The following is a 15,295-nucleotide window of genomic DNA, read 5'->3' on the forward strand; positions in this document are numbered from 1 at the left end:
TGCCTTTTAAAAATTTTACTGGGGCTAGAGAGATGGCTCAGTGGTTAAGAGCACTTGACTGTTTGTCCAGATATTCAGAGTTCAATTCCCAGCAACCACATGGTGGCTCACAACCACCTATAATGGAATCTGATTGCCTTTTCTGGTGCGCATGATGACAGTTCATATACATAAAATAAATCTTTAAAAAATTTTACCTTCTGCAACTTCATCTAGTAACACAGTAATTTTCTTGTCTTCTAATAATCTATCTTTTAAAAATTTCATAAAAATCCCATTTGCCAATCCAGAATGCTGAATTTCAAAAGCTTCTGCTCCTTGGCACCTTAAAAACACCAAGAGAAAAAGGTGAAATAAGCCAGGTACAGAACAACAAAACCACATGTTCACTGACAAAACTGAACATACAACAGAAGCCAGAGGCAGAGTGGTGGCTTCAGAGGCTGGGAAGAGGGTGTGGAAGGGACATGCTAGGAAAGTAAATGGATATGTAAGGTAACTGGAATACTAATGGGCTTCACACAATCAGTCCACGCACATTGCAGCACCCTGTACCCCACAAATACATATGCTTATAATTTGTCACTCCAAGAGAAAAGAAGCCAACAACAAGAAAAGCCAGGACTTGCTAGCAGAATGCCCATACCCACGGACAGGCTAAGCTTCTCTTTCTTCTCCCCTTCAGTGGCCCCCTACTAGAACTGAGCTTGAGGCAGAGGTCAAAGGTTCTGTTACTCAGCGAGATGGTGCTGAGACTAAAGTGCACAGACAAAGCTTTCTATCAAGCATTCAAAAAGACAAATTTATGTCTAAATGCCCATGGATATTTCTGTCTCTAATTACAACCAAAACAAAGACATACAAGAATAAAGAAAATTGAATAAAAGTATTCTTACGTGGCATATCCAAACACAATATTGGCAGTGACTTTCAGTGCATCCAAGATTGGAATGGTATCATCATAGTCATTTCTATTTATATGCGTGGGAAGGAAAAAAGGGCAGATGAGAAATTACACAATGTTTTTTTTTTCCACAATGTTCTTAAGTGAAAAATTTATTATTTTTAGTGCACAAAAAATGACAGATTCCAATCTTTTGTTTGTTTGTTTGTTTTTCAAGACAGGCTTTCTTTGTGCAGCCCTGTCTGTCCTGGGACTTGCTCTGTAGACTAGGCTGCCTCTGCACACCACTACCGCAGGATTCAAATTCTTCTACTCAGACAGCTACATACTTACCAAAACAATCCAGGCTCCTACATTATTAAGAGTAAGTAGTCATCACATCTTTTTTAGCCTTTTTTTTTAAGTTAGGATCTTGCTGTATAATATAGACTACCCTCAATCTCCAGATCCTCCCACTATGAGCCTCCTGAGCACTAGGATACTGCTATACCTAGCTTTTAGTTGACCCCCACCTCCAGATAGGGTCTTACCATGCATCCCTGGCTGTCCTGGAACCCACTATGTAGACCAGGCTGGCTTTGAACTCACAGAGATCTGCCTTCTGAGTGCTGAGACTAAAGCCAACTCACACTTAGCTTTTTTGTTACTTTTATTATTATTATTAGTTGCATTTTATTAACTCTGTATCCTAGCTGTATCCCGCTCCCTTATTCCCTCCCAATCCCACCCTCCCTTCCTCATCTCCTCCCTGCCCCTTTCCAAGTCCAGGGATTGGGGAGGACCTCCTCCCCTTTCGTCTGGCCCTGTTTTATCGGGTATCTTCAGGGCTGGCTGCAAAGTCCTCCTCTGTGGCCTAGCAGGACTGCTCCTCTCTTGGCGTGTGGGGAGGTCAAAGAGCCTGCCATTGAGTTCCTGTCAGAGATAGTCCCTGTTTTGTTACCTTTTAAAATGAAGTTGTACCTGAACTCCCTCATAGAGTTCTCCCTCATAGAGTAAGCAAGCAAAAAATAGTAAATCTGGGAGGAATAATCACTAGTTCTTATGTCCAGGGACACAAAGCAGACAAACAGATCCAAGACTTCCAAAATCTGCTTCAATTATACTTTCCACATTTGTAAGACAAGATAGACTAGCCACTACAAGCTCTAGATCCACAGGTGTGGTTTCTAGACAGTAACTGCAGTGACCTCTAGAACCATGTATATGCATTCTACAGGGAGTATGTAACTTGTACCTTTTAGTTCCTAAAGCCAACACACAAAAAAGTTAAAATAATTAGATACCCATACTGAAAATGTATTTTCATCAAGTCTACTTTCAGAAACTCATAATTCCTAGTGGTTCTTAGCACCTTACAGAACTGCCTTAGGTTGAATTTGTCAAGGTTGATACTTGATTCCAACACAGCATAATAGAGTCTGGATATTTTACCTTTTCCTACACATATCCAATAGGAACACATTGAGTCCAGTTTCCTTTTCTTGCATTAATTTTAGTATGTTTTGTACGCATAGGCAGTTTTCAGACCTATATGGATTTGGAGCATCAACAGGGACCATAAAACTGTTTCCAAAGTTTTCATAACCATGTCCTGCATAGTATAACAAACCTGGGGGAAGGGAGAGGAGAGATACCAACTTTAATTGCACTTTCAACATTTACAGATACACACTAAAAATGACATCTTTTCTTCAGGTTGATGGAGGCATATCTAAGAAACACCCAATTATAGTTAATAATCAAAAGTTGATCTGAACTTTAAATTACTTTGGAAATCGTCTTCATTTAAATTCAGCGTTTTAAGATACCATCAAGATACTCTCTGAAATACGTTCTAATTTCTAGAAGACCCAGTTAGCAGTATACTACAAAGCAGAAAAAGGCAGCAAGGATTTCTTCCCTAAGTTGCTCTCCCACAAAGCTAGGGCACAAGAAAGAACCTCAGAAAACACTTAACAGGTTAGCAAGCAAACACAATTCAAGATGTTTAACATAATTTACCACTAACAAATTAAAACTGTGCTAAGATGCCATTTCACTATTACTAGGGTAACTGTAATCAAAAAACAGGCAATGACAAAGATAGAGAGGTCTTGGGTGTTCATTCCTTTGTAGCGGTAATATAATATGATATGAAAACTTTGCAAAGAGTTTACAAGGGCTTCTGAAAATTAAACACAGAATTACCATATGTCCAGTAATCCTACTGCTGAGTATACACTTAAAAGAATTGAAACTGTGTCCATATAAAACTGCTCACAAATGCTTATAGAAGCATTATTCCTATTACCCTCAAGGTGAAAAATAACGTAAAACAACCATGTGATGAGAAAAGCAAACTGTGGTGTATTCATACAATGAAATATTATCCAATCTTAAAATAAAAAGCTCTAGAACATGCTATAACATAGATAAAACCAAGTACATACTCAGTGAAAGAAATCAGACAAAAGGTTACATGCAGAATGGTTCCATTTAGAATTTTATTTTACATTATGTGTATGTATAACTGAATATATAGTTTTTCTTTTTTTGTCAGCTTGATACATAAACCAGGGTCATCTGGAAAGAAGAAATCTTAATTCAGAGATTACCTTCACCATAAGATAATTAAGTTCTAACCACTTTATAGATCCCTTTCAGTTTGGAAAAATCACTTAACCACAAAAATCCAAAGCTTGGACATGGGTGAATTTATTCTAAGGTCTAATGCTTACCTAGGTTCTTATCTCCATGGAGTTACACTGAACTAAATGACTAACTCCAAGATAAATGGGGTTTTTTTCATATTCTGACCAAGTTCATTTAATATTCTCTTCCACAAAAAGCACAGGTAAACTGTAGGCACTGATGAATATTCAAAAGCATTTGGTGAGATGGACAGATGGCCATACAGTTACTTTTCCTCCTATTTATATAACTATAACTATTTACATATTTATGAGCAAATAATTTTTTTATTTTTAGTTTTTGTTTGTTTAGATGTTAAAAACTGAATTATTCATTTTTCTGTTCTACTATAATTCTTTCTTTTAAAATGAGTAGGCAATAAGAGAATATCAACTTGTGACTACACTTTTCTGTATCTGAAGTTCTTCATGCTGAAATTTCTTTAGCTTCTCCTCATCCCTACAAGACCATTAGTCACGTGGGGATATCAGGAGAGGTAAAGGCATGGTCCAAAAGAGACATAAAAAGTGTCCTTACAGCATGCCCTACACCATGAAGCCTTTACCACACTTACATTTAATGTAGATATGTCTGATGTTTTGGATAGTCACAATACTTCAAAATTTAATGCAGCCACCCTGTTAAGACATGAATCAGGATTTTAAGTTTTTTCTAGCTTTCTTAAGCTGCCTTTTGTTCTATTATTTATCATTCTTTATTCTATACCCCAAATGGATATTGTTACAATAGAGATTGTGTGTAAAGTGTCAGCCAAATTGAAATCTTGTCACCTAAGCCATCCTTTTATAGTTCTGGCTCTCTGCCTAATAACAGGGGCAACGAAAAGTTCTGACTTAAACAGTCAAGGGGTGGAAAGTTACAACAACAACCACATTAAAAAAAATAAGAGTAACAGAATATATATTTATATAATTTTCTCATTCTTTAGATATTTCACCAACTCAGAAACCTAAATTTAATTTAAATCAATAGTTATCACTTTTTTTCTTCTTACATCTGTTTCTAGTAACGTTTTAGAAGGAATTCTCTATGAAAGTCACACAGGCACCTTAAAAACAGGTAAGTTATATAATATACTCAAGCAATCCACTTTTTTTTTTTAAAGAACTTTCATTTATAGAAGATTCAATCAAAATAAGTTGTTCTCAAAACACATTTTCACAGGGAATTTTATCAAATGCAGTCTTCATTTCTGTGTTGGGAGGAGGGCCCCGCTGGGTTCTCGGCCGTGAGTGGCCTGGCATGTGAGTCGTGTAAGGAGTGACTGACAGCCTGGCTCTGCATTATGCACGTGAAGCACCTGGATACAGAGTCCACTGGGTGAACACTCTTGTACACAAGTTTTCTCCAAGCGTACTCTCTGGTCCTTCCTGTTGCCATTCCTATTGTTTCTCCTTTGCTCTTCAACAATTTCTTTTGTTATTAATTGTTTAAATATTTTTCAAATTCAAATATATTTTTATCATATTGCAACCCACTTCTTGTTTGAAGTAAAAATATAGGCCAGCTGTTAAAAGGCCATATTTGTGCGGCACATACTTTTCTATTTTTAAAAAAGATCCACTTTTAGTATTCTAGTTATGTATACATGTATGTCTCTGTGTGAGTATATGTACATGAGTGTAGGTGCCTACCAAGGCCAGAGATACATGTGCTTTTAAGCATTGAGCCACTTCCCTAGCTCCCATTTCCCATTTTTGTAAGAAAATAATCTTTAATCATCACTTTATAATGCTCATGAGAAAAAAATGTTTCAAAATCAGCATAATGGTCTAACTGGAAGACTTGCTATTCATGTGTGCTACAACAGTAACCTCATTATTGAGAAGAGGGAATTAATTTAAATTAAATTTTCAGGCTTTCCCCAGGCTTCAGTCAACAGTGTTAAATAGGTATTAGCAAAGACATGGCAAGTACAATCTCAAAGACAGCTGGAATGAGCTCAGCTGCTGGCCTCCCAAACACTCAAGGCTACACATATTAAAAGAAATAAATATTTAAGGAAATTCTTACTACTACTACCAGCATACTCTGGCTCATAATATTATTTATAAGATCTGTAGTATTTTGTATATTTTTAAGTGAAACAATGAAGGAAAGCCATTAAAAATTATGGCTACATCTTGAATTGTGTCTGCACAGAATTGTAATTAATAGGCAGAAAAGGCTGGGCATGCGCTCAGTGGGAGAGTCTCTGTCTAGCGCGTACAAGGCTCTACAGGCTGAGTTACCTCCTCAGCATAGGACAGCAGACTGAGATTGGTATGAGATCCACTCTCCAACATTTCCTTATTAGATTCTATATCCTAACAAACAACTAGAAAAATACCATGCAACAATTAGATAAAGAAAGCAAATACGATATATATTCCATCACAACCATTTATATTTAAAAGAATCCACATAATATCAAGAATATATGAACACTTTGCTCTCTGATTATCTACAAGGTCAAATCTCTAAACTTACTAAATGACTAAATACTGTATGGCACCTTTTACAGTCAATAAAAGAATAAAAGTAATGAAAGATAGGTAAGAAATCTCATAAGAACAATGTTTAAACAAGATTAAAAAAACAAGGTGTTAAGCTAATTAGCTATTCATATGAAATAGAGATAAAATTATCTTGTTTTTACAAGAATATTAAAACCCCTCAATTCAACAGTATTTGCCTATGTTTCCAATTTTTTCTTTTTATTTATTACATATATATATAAACAGATCTCCTAGAACTGGAGTTACTGTTGATTGTAAGCCACCATGTTCATACTGGGAAAAGAACTCAGGTCAGGTTTTTACAAGAATATTAAAACCCCTCAATTCAACAGTATTTGCCTATGTTTCCAATTTTTTCTTTTTATTTATTACATATATATATAAACAGATCTCCTAGAACTGGAGTTACTGTTGATTGTAAGCCACCATGTTCATACTGGGAAGAGAACTCAGGTGCTCTTAACTGATGAGCCATCTCTCCAGCTCATGACTTTCAACTCTTAATGTGTATAATAAGAATGGCATATAATTTCAAAAATGAGAATTAGAATTGTCTTACCATATACTCCTTTGTCTAAAAGTAGTAAAAATTCATCCACAGCATTACACATCTCGTATTCAGTAAGATCCAACAGGGAAACAACTTTGAAATCTAGTTGTCTTAGTAAGTTAGTCAATTCATATACATCCACCAAAGGAGCTTTTAGCTTGGGATGCGCCCAGTAATTCATATTTCCTATCAAAAGAGCAACTTTGTCCTTTGCTGTAAGAAAAAAAGGGAGTAGATTAAAGGAGGGTATAAAGATTAAAATTTATACAAGTATTACAATGAAAAACTTTAACACTGTAGTTAACAAGTAACATTTCATTACATTGAATATCATTTTAGAGACCTTACTTTACATAGGAGACAAAGAACATAAGAGGCTGAAATACCAAAAAACCAAGACTAAGCTTGCATTCTTTGGGAATCAGAAAAAGAATACGCATTAGTAATATATGAAATACATACCAAAGTGTGCTTCCATTGAATTGTGTTTCTATCAAATTAGGTTCTGTTTTACTGAGCATGGAGGAAACAAAACAAAACAAACACCTAAAGGGGGCAGAAAGAATCCAGAGCTAGGAGGGGAGAGACCAAAGAGAAAAGAAGGGACTTCACAAGGACCACATTTATTCCTACAGTAGTTGTGTGGATGTACTATCTCTTTCTACCTCTAAATTTAAAAAAAAGGTATTATTACCATCACATCACTATTATCATAGAATATGTGGCACACATGCACAATGGTGTGTGTGTGTTGTTCAGAGGGCAACTTTCATCTGTCCAGTACTCCTTAACTTTTTGTTTTGTTTTGTTTTTCAAGACAGGGTTTTTCTGTGCAGCCTTTGCTTTCCTGGAACTCACTCTGCAGACCAGGCTGGCCTTGAACTCAGAGATCTGCCTGCCTCTGCCTTTTTAAAGACATACTTCCTGTTTCTCTGGGATAAGTTTGTACCTGAGGAATGTTTTTTCACTTAAATCTTTTGACTTTCCTCAGACAGAAAGTGGCATTTTGGGGTAGGGATAGGCAAAAGATATGTACCTATGCCTTGAAAATGATCAGCTAGCCTATTTAGGAGTATGGCATGGCCTGAACAGTTATGAAGGCTGGAAAAAGTTTAGTGCTTAAGAGACCTCAACACTGCATCTTTTCTGCTGGTCTTGGGGCAGGGGTGGTGGTGGCAAAGTGTCAAGAAACCTATACACTGCCAGCTGTGTAAAATTGGAGCACAGAAAATTTACATAGGCACAGAATACTTGATAGTAATCATTAAAACAACATTACTGGTTTATATATTTACTATATAATGCTTTCCATTATTAAATTTTAATTTAAAAATAATAAATTTTATCTTACTGTAGAGTATATGACTTCCAGTTGTGAAAAAAAAAAAAGGTTGTTTATTAGCAGCATATTGTAGTATGTTAACAGCAGCCTTGCAAACCTCAGTTTTTACTGCATTTCTTGAATACATTGGGACAATACTGAGAAATTTACCTATAGGGTCTAATGATGCATTTCTCAAGACATACCTCTATCATTCAACGATATGTAACTAACTGTGTTTGGGAAAGAATGATTTAGAGACTATAAGAGTCTAAGAATGTGAGAATGTGAAAAATGTCAATAATTAACCAAAACTCTTATAAAATTTTTTGTCAATGATATTTTTAAAAAGCTAGGTTATGTAACTTTTTAAAGTTTAATGGGAAGGAAGATGGTGTATCCTACCTTGACCAATCTATTTGTAAAGCAGTTGTTGGTTGTCAGGAGAGCTGGAGTGGACTTAGAATAGAGAAGCAGAGATCGGCTGAGATAAGATGACAAGGACCCATTCTAGGACTGGTTGCAGCAGAGACCAGACAGAGAAAGGTAGTAAAATCTGAATTTAAGGAAATCAGAGGAATAAAGAAAATTTCAAAATGGCAAGTATGTAAATAAGTCATGATGGGTTTTAGATGATAAATTCAAATACTGACAAATCACTAAAATTAAATATCATAAATTTCTTCACAATAATAAAAAATTAGAGTTAAATACTGCAATTAAATTTGATCATGTACTTTAAACTCAACTCACCCAAAGGCTGGCCAGTTGTTTGTTCTTTATTATCTAGACAAAGAGAAAAAAGAAAACAGATGCTGTTATTCACGGTATCTCTTCAGAGCAAATGAGATAAGAAAAGAATGCATACATCATTAAAATGCTATACATAGTAGAGGTCACAGAGGCTAGAAAAAAAAGAGGTGACAGAGGGCAAACGACACAAAAACAGAACAGAAGCAGATTTCCTATAATATAGCATAATAGGGCAACTATGTCTCTAACAATTATGAATTTAAGAAGGAGAAGCTCTTGAAGTCTCCTAACACAATGACTTATAATATCTAAGCAGATAAAAATGCTAATTACCTGGGCTGGATCATTTTACATTGTATACATGTATCAGCTTATAATATATGATCAGGTTATAAAAAGTATAATAATTTAAAAGAAAAAAATACAGAATATTGTCACTAATAGCTAAATTATAATTAAAGGACTGACAAAAACATAGGGGTTTATCATATGATACGCAGAATGAAATCATATTCAGGGCTGGAGAGATGGCTCAGTGGTTAAGAGCACTGTTTGCTCTTCCAGAGGTCCTGAGTTCAATTCCCAGCAACCACATGGTGGCTCACAACCATCTATAAAGTGATCTGGTGCCCTTGTCTGTCACTTATATACATAAAATAAATAAATAAATCTTTAAAAAAAAAAAAAAGAAATCATATTCACTCACTCTCCAGTACCACCAGGAAGTGACGCAGAGAGATGAAGTCCAATTCCCAATACTTGTAGGGAGGGTTTATTTGCACATTTAATAGTACAGATATTGTGGGGGCCCATTACAAGCTTTGCCACACATCATTTTCTTTAAACTCAAAGGTTTGGTTTGAATATTGGAGAACAAGGAAAAGCAGCCCTGAAAAATGTTAAAAACTTAGTGGTGGGTATAAGCTAAAGGTTTTATGAAATAATTTTACATCTTTTTAAAAGGGCAAGATATAGCAGACAAACTTAGGCAAAGGGATTCTATCAACACCAAGATGTTTTCAAACAGTCTTTAGTTTGGGACATGTGAAGTGATACTTCCAGAGGTTCATATGAATTTGAAGATAGCACAAGCAATCTTGGTGATGTGGCTTTTCATTTTGCCTAATTTGCTTATATACAGTCAGGAGGGTTCAGAGAGAACTTACAGTAGCAGATGTCTTTGAATGAAATACAAAACTAGGCAAACTGGTGCTGGAGGAGTAGCTCAAGTGTGAGTAGCCAGCACACACTAGGCCTCTGAGCATAACCCACAGCACCACCAAACAAAAAAATCAAGCGAACTAATTATGGTAATAAAATAATGAGACTAACAGGGTTTCTACAAATACTAAGTAACCTCAAGCCTTCTTAATCTACTTCTGTATGGTTTTATTAAATCTATTCACAGGTCCCATCACTTACTGTATTTCAGAAGGTTGACAGCATCTATTGACATCCTCTGTCTTTATATGATCCTCATTACTGAAATTTCCTTTGTCCAGGTGATGGCTTTCTCTACTTGTTCAGAAATTTGCTCTGATCAAAGCTTTGATCAAAGCTTGTCTATAGACTGATTTTTTTTGGGGGGGGTCTCTTAATAGCTACAGACTGTCGTATCTATGTACTGCCAACTTTCTCCACTAACTGCCTTTCAGTTCCAATGAGGGTGCTTGCCCAACTACCCACTACCTGAGAGACATTCTCTGTCTGATAGGTTAGAAACATAACATCACTCCGTCAGTATGGTCCAGTCTTTCACATTAAAAATAACAAACTTCCTTCTATGAGGACAACATAAAACGATTTAAAAAGCATCATGCTGGGTGGTGCAGCTCAGCAATGCGGCGCTTGGTATAGCATGTACCCTGGGTTTGATCCCAGTAACACACAAGAAAAAACAAACCATTAGTTTTTTTTTACACTTATTTTGTGTGTATAGGGGCATGCTGCACAGGTGGTGGTCAGAGGAAAACGTGACAGAATTGGTTTTCTCCTTCCACCACGTGGGCTGTGAGGGTCAAACACAGGTAATCAGGATGGCAGTAGGTACTTTTACTCATTCAGCTATACTGTCAGCTCAAGCATTGACATTTTACTGTTATCTAAAATAGTTTTTGACCTTTATGGTCTTACAATAAACATATTTTTATACTTTACTGTCTTCAACTGAAGCTCATGTAAAGAGTAGTCTGAGGCAAGAATGTCTACAGCACTTTTACTATATCAGACTTGTTTATAACTTACCAGGATGCCCCAAATTATTTAATTCATCTGAAATAAAGAGAAAACAGGTTAATTTTAAATACTCTAACTGCCAACTTAGCACAAATAGTATGACTAAGAGAAGCTGTTATATCATGTTACAAGTTCTTGATTAGTTTAGAAGTTTTCAAAGTTAAATGAAGAAGCCATACTAATACTAAACAGGTAAGAACACTGTTTTTTATGGTCACTTAGGACTTCTAAACTGTTTCACTTTCACTAAATTAAAAAAAAACCTAACTAAATAAACTCATTCATCATTTCTTTAAAGTCTTATTTAAAGTCTTCTTTAAAGATACTTATTCATAAGTGATTTAAAAAAAATAAACTTTTAAGACACCAGGACAGCACAGGGAGGCAGAGGCAGGCAGATCCCTATGAATTTGAGGCCAGCCTGGTCTACAAAGCAAGCCTAGGACAGCCAAGTCTACATGGAGAAACCCTATCTCAAAAAACCAAATAAAAAATAAAATAAATTTAAAAAATTAAGTAAATAAATAAATAAAAATAAACACCAGGACACTTGATGAACTACTGTGGGCTATTGCAGAGGAGGGCTTCTGTGTATGTCAAACCTAATTCCCTATCATTAACACATTATGTTAGCTCATCACACTTACCACAACTAATGAACCATGTTTCCCCCCTCAAGATTGATTTAATATACTAGAAGCATTTACTGTGTCTCCTTAGACATGCTTGATTGTGCTAGCTGCTCAAACATTCCTTGTTTTTAATTACCATTTCAGTTTTGAGCAACAGAATGTTCTCTAATTGGAATTTGTCTGTTTTTCTTATGGTTTGACCAAGGTATGGTATGCTTTTGGAGGAAGCAGAACAGTTCCAGAACTGACTTGTATCCTTCATACACCTTTCACACAGGACAGATAAATAATCAGAGCACAAGCCAAAGAAATAACAGTCATCATCAGTTTTTTACTTATTAAATTTTATGAAGACAAAAATGAAATAAACTGCAAATGAGATAGGATTCATAAAGTATTATATGGGAAATATATTCTTTGGTTTGTTTGCTTTAGATGAGGTCTAAGTACATAGCCCAGGCTGTCCTTAAAACCGCAGTCTTCCATGTGCTAGATTACAGTCATACCACTATGCCTAGCTAAGAATGCTATTTCATATTCCCTATGATTAGTTTAAGAGTGGTATCAACCAGTGCAAAAGGTACATACATTTTTTGCTGGCTTTTATCTTACAGATTAGATTAGTTTCTAGACAGGTAGGTCAGGGCCTTACTCCACCTCTTTTCGGTAGGAATGTTTCGTACATGTGTAACACAGAGTTCTGTCATAGTCTATATTCCATCCTGGGTGCCTTTCTTTTGTCCTCCTCAATGGCTGTTTAAAATTTGTAGTCTCACTGCCCTAAATCATTCTGAGCTTCACGTTTCTCAACCACACCCCTTGTCCTAATAATATTCTAATGAAATACACAAAATGGAATAGGAGATATCATACTCTCCATTAAAATAAGATGTGATGGAGGATACTATTTACAGTGTGTACCAACCTACTAACTATAAAATGTTTTAGTTTTGTAGGCTTTTTGAGAAAAAGAGAGAGAGAGAGAGAGAGAGATGGATATAATATTTTCGAACTGAAAATTTTGAAGCAACTCCATAGCTGCACTGTCATCTCTACACCCTGAAGAGCTTTTTGAAAATTATTGTTTGATTCGCCCCCACACCTTTTTTTTTTTTTTTTTTTTTGAGACAGGGTTTCACTGTGTAGCCCAGCTGTCCTAGAACTCATTCTGTAGACCAGGCTGGACTCAAACTCACAGAGATCTACCTGCCTCTGCCTCTTGAGTGTTGGGATTAAAGGCATATGCCACCACCAATCAACTGTTTGATTGTTCTTATTGAAAAAACAACTGCAAAGTGAATTGTATAATTATAGAAACAACACATAATGATTACATGTTTACTCTGAAGCCAAACAGCAGCATTCTTTTATATTTATTCTTAAAGGTCTCCCATGTTAGGAAGTTTAAAAAACAAACACATGCAATTAGACAAATATAAGAGAGGGGATGAGTTTGGTTAGAATTTCTCTACATGGCTTCCCTTCTGTAAGATTAACAGCTATGGGACTGCAACTTCTGAGAAGAGAATTCTGGCTCAACAAACTATGTACTAGAATCAAAACAGTAGTTTACACTCTACTACAGAAATGAACGCTAGGAAAACTTCACTCATCATACTTTACCAAGTAGAACCTAAGAAAGACTATGTAATAGTTCAAAGAGCAGCAATTGAAAAAATACTTTGCTATCCACAACCCTAATTTTGCAAATCCATATGATAGCACACTAAAGAGAGGTAATCTAAGTTTTAATATTTACTTATTATAATTTAAGTACAATGTTTTGTTTAATTAAAACAAGTTAAAAGTTTATGCTAAACTGGATTTTCAGTTTTCTTTCCATGGTGAAAGTGGCATATAAATTAATCTAAAACATTGTAGTTTTGAAAATCCTTATCAGTATTATTTTCAGAACATTTAATAATTGACAAAATATACCAAATGATATATTGATCTTGAAATTTTTATGGAAGCTATATTTACTTTTAAAGGGCATTTTAAGAAGTAAAATAATCTAAACAAATACTTATACAATATTTTAAATAAATTTTATTAGACTTTGAAATATTTACATATTTGAAATATGGAGGAGGTCTGGGCCTATGTGCAACAGGAAGTTAGCTGAAGATTGCTTTAGAAGTGTCTGTTTAATAGTGTCACTGAAAATTTAGAGAACTTTAAGGGGTAAGATGTATCCTTCAATAAAAATGACTTATTAGAGCTAGTATTTTTTCTATCACTGCACTTCGTAAGCTAGGACACTCCACCTCTCCCAGAGTAACCAGCATGCAGGAGACGGCCTTGAGCCAAAGGGTTACACTACCTTCAGTGCACTCCACTGCCTCATCTGTTCTTCCTTACGTTAGAGAAAACAAATTTGAATATATTGTAACTCATAGTCTCAGGAAGGGTAGTCACACAGCAAACAGATAAACACCACAGAATCATGTTGTCAAAGCAACACATGCACCAGTATTTCCTCTTACTAACAAAAACTACTATAAATGTATTCAATGTGAAGAGAAAAAACTCCAAAATCCATTAATTCACAATAAGGACTACTGACCAATAATTATTTTTTATTTATGTATCTCTGACTTTTTATGTTTCATTAAAAATATTTTTCACCAAATCAATATTTTTCTAATTCAGAACTACAAATCAAAATTTTTCTAATTTTGACACAGTATTTATGATAAACTGTAATACTAAAAAATAACTAGAATGAGCTTTTGTTCTTTGCATATAACTTAGAGAATTAACTTAGTATGAGTTCTCTAAAGTGTCTGTATGAACAATATGACGCCTTATATGTGGTGTGCTATTAAACAGCACAGGGTAAAAGTAGCCGAGTGCCCTTTGCTGCGGCACCCCAGTGTGCACAGCTTATGCCTTGCGTGTCAGAGCTCACACCGCTTACCTATGGTGATTTCTACCTTCTTACTCTTTTGACTGTCTTGATCATTATATACATGACACCAGTAGGTTCCCTCGTGTTCTAGATCCACATACGGAACCTGTATCAACATCAGAACACATATTTTCTCAACATTAATTTAAAAATTGCTTTAAGCAAAATTCATTGTATTTAAAAATTTCCCCAAGTACAGCATTTCAAAAAATATTTATACATCCTTAGATTATCATCATTAGCTAAATATTAGCAAGCTAATGATAAAATTATTCTAACAGTACAAAGTACTGTTACAACGGTAGAGTACAACAATCCAGTAATAGTTGGCATTTTATACTGAAGCCTTGATTGAAATCTAGCTCTGGTGCAACTGTAAGAAGTTAATTAATACTAAAACATCAGAACTGGAACTAAAAGTAGTGAAAACATTCCAAAGAGTATAAGCTGAAGTGGTTCTTTTATATTTTAATTGTACCATTTATTTTATAGATTAATCCACCCCCCGCCCCCACAAAAAAAAATCAACTGCCTACCATGTAATGCTTTTTTGTCTCATGTGCTAATGGTGATTCATTTTTGAACCACTGGTAGTGAGGAATAGGGCTTCCAATAGCAACACACTGTAAAACCAATGTGCTGCCTGGCATCAGCTTTTGGGACCTTGGTTCAACACAGATCTGCAACTTGGATTCTGACAATCCATCCACACTTCCTTAAATTAAAAGAAAAAAAAAATCTCTGGGTTAAACATAAAATAAAAAAATTCCTACAATTTAAACAAAGATAAGTCTAAGTCT

At 35.3% G+C, this 15,295-nt stretch overlaps 1 protein-coding gene across 3 annotated transcripts in view; it reads right to left on the bottom strand.

The window, feature by feature from the left end:
• The window catches only part of Malt1 (MALT1 paracaspase), a 43,957-nt gene that overhangs the window by 10,219 nt on the left and 18,443 nt on the right, over positions 1-15,295 (bottom strand). Inside the window, exons 5-13 of one of the 3 annotated variants that reach the window (XM_021633571.2) lie at positions 15,032-15,210; positions 14,505-14,601; positions 13,908-13,940; positions 10,962-10,988; positions 8,718-8,750; positions 6,653-6,856; positions 2,336-2,513; positions 897-971; positions 198-325 (exon numbers count right to left, since the gene is read on the bottom strand). In XM_021633571.2, the coding sequence (XP_021489246.1) occupies positions 198-325; positions 897-971; positions 2,336-2,513; positions 6,653-6,856; positions 8,718-8,750; positions 10,962-10,988; positions 13,908-13,940; positions 14,505-14,601; positions 15,032-15,210 (954 nt within the window). The remainder of the gene's footprint in view (positions 1-197; positions 326-896; positions 972-2,335; positions 2,514-6,652; positions 6,857-8,717; positions 8,751-10,961; positions 10,989-13,907; positions 13,941-14,504; positions 14,602-15,031; positions 15,211-15,295) is intronic. The other 2 variants (XM_021633572.2, XM_060377157.1) reach the window with 2 other exon arrangements.

Source organism: Meriones unguiculatus, chromosome 2 (genome assembly GCF_030254825.1).
Source record: "Meriones unguiculatus strain TT.TT164.6M chromosome 2, Bangor_MerUng_6.1, whole genome shotgun sequence".
NCBI classification, from domain to species: Eukaryota; Metazoa; Chordata; class Mammalia; order Rodentia; family Muridae; genus Meriones; species Meriones unguiculatus.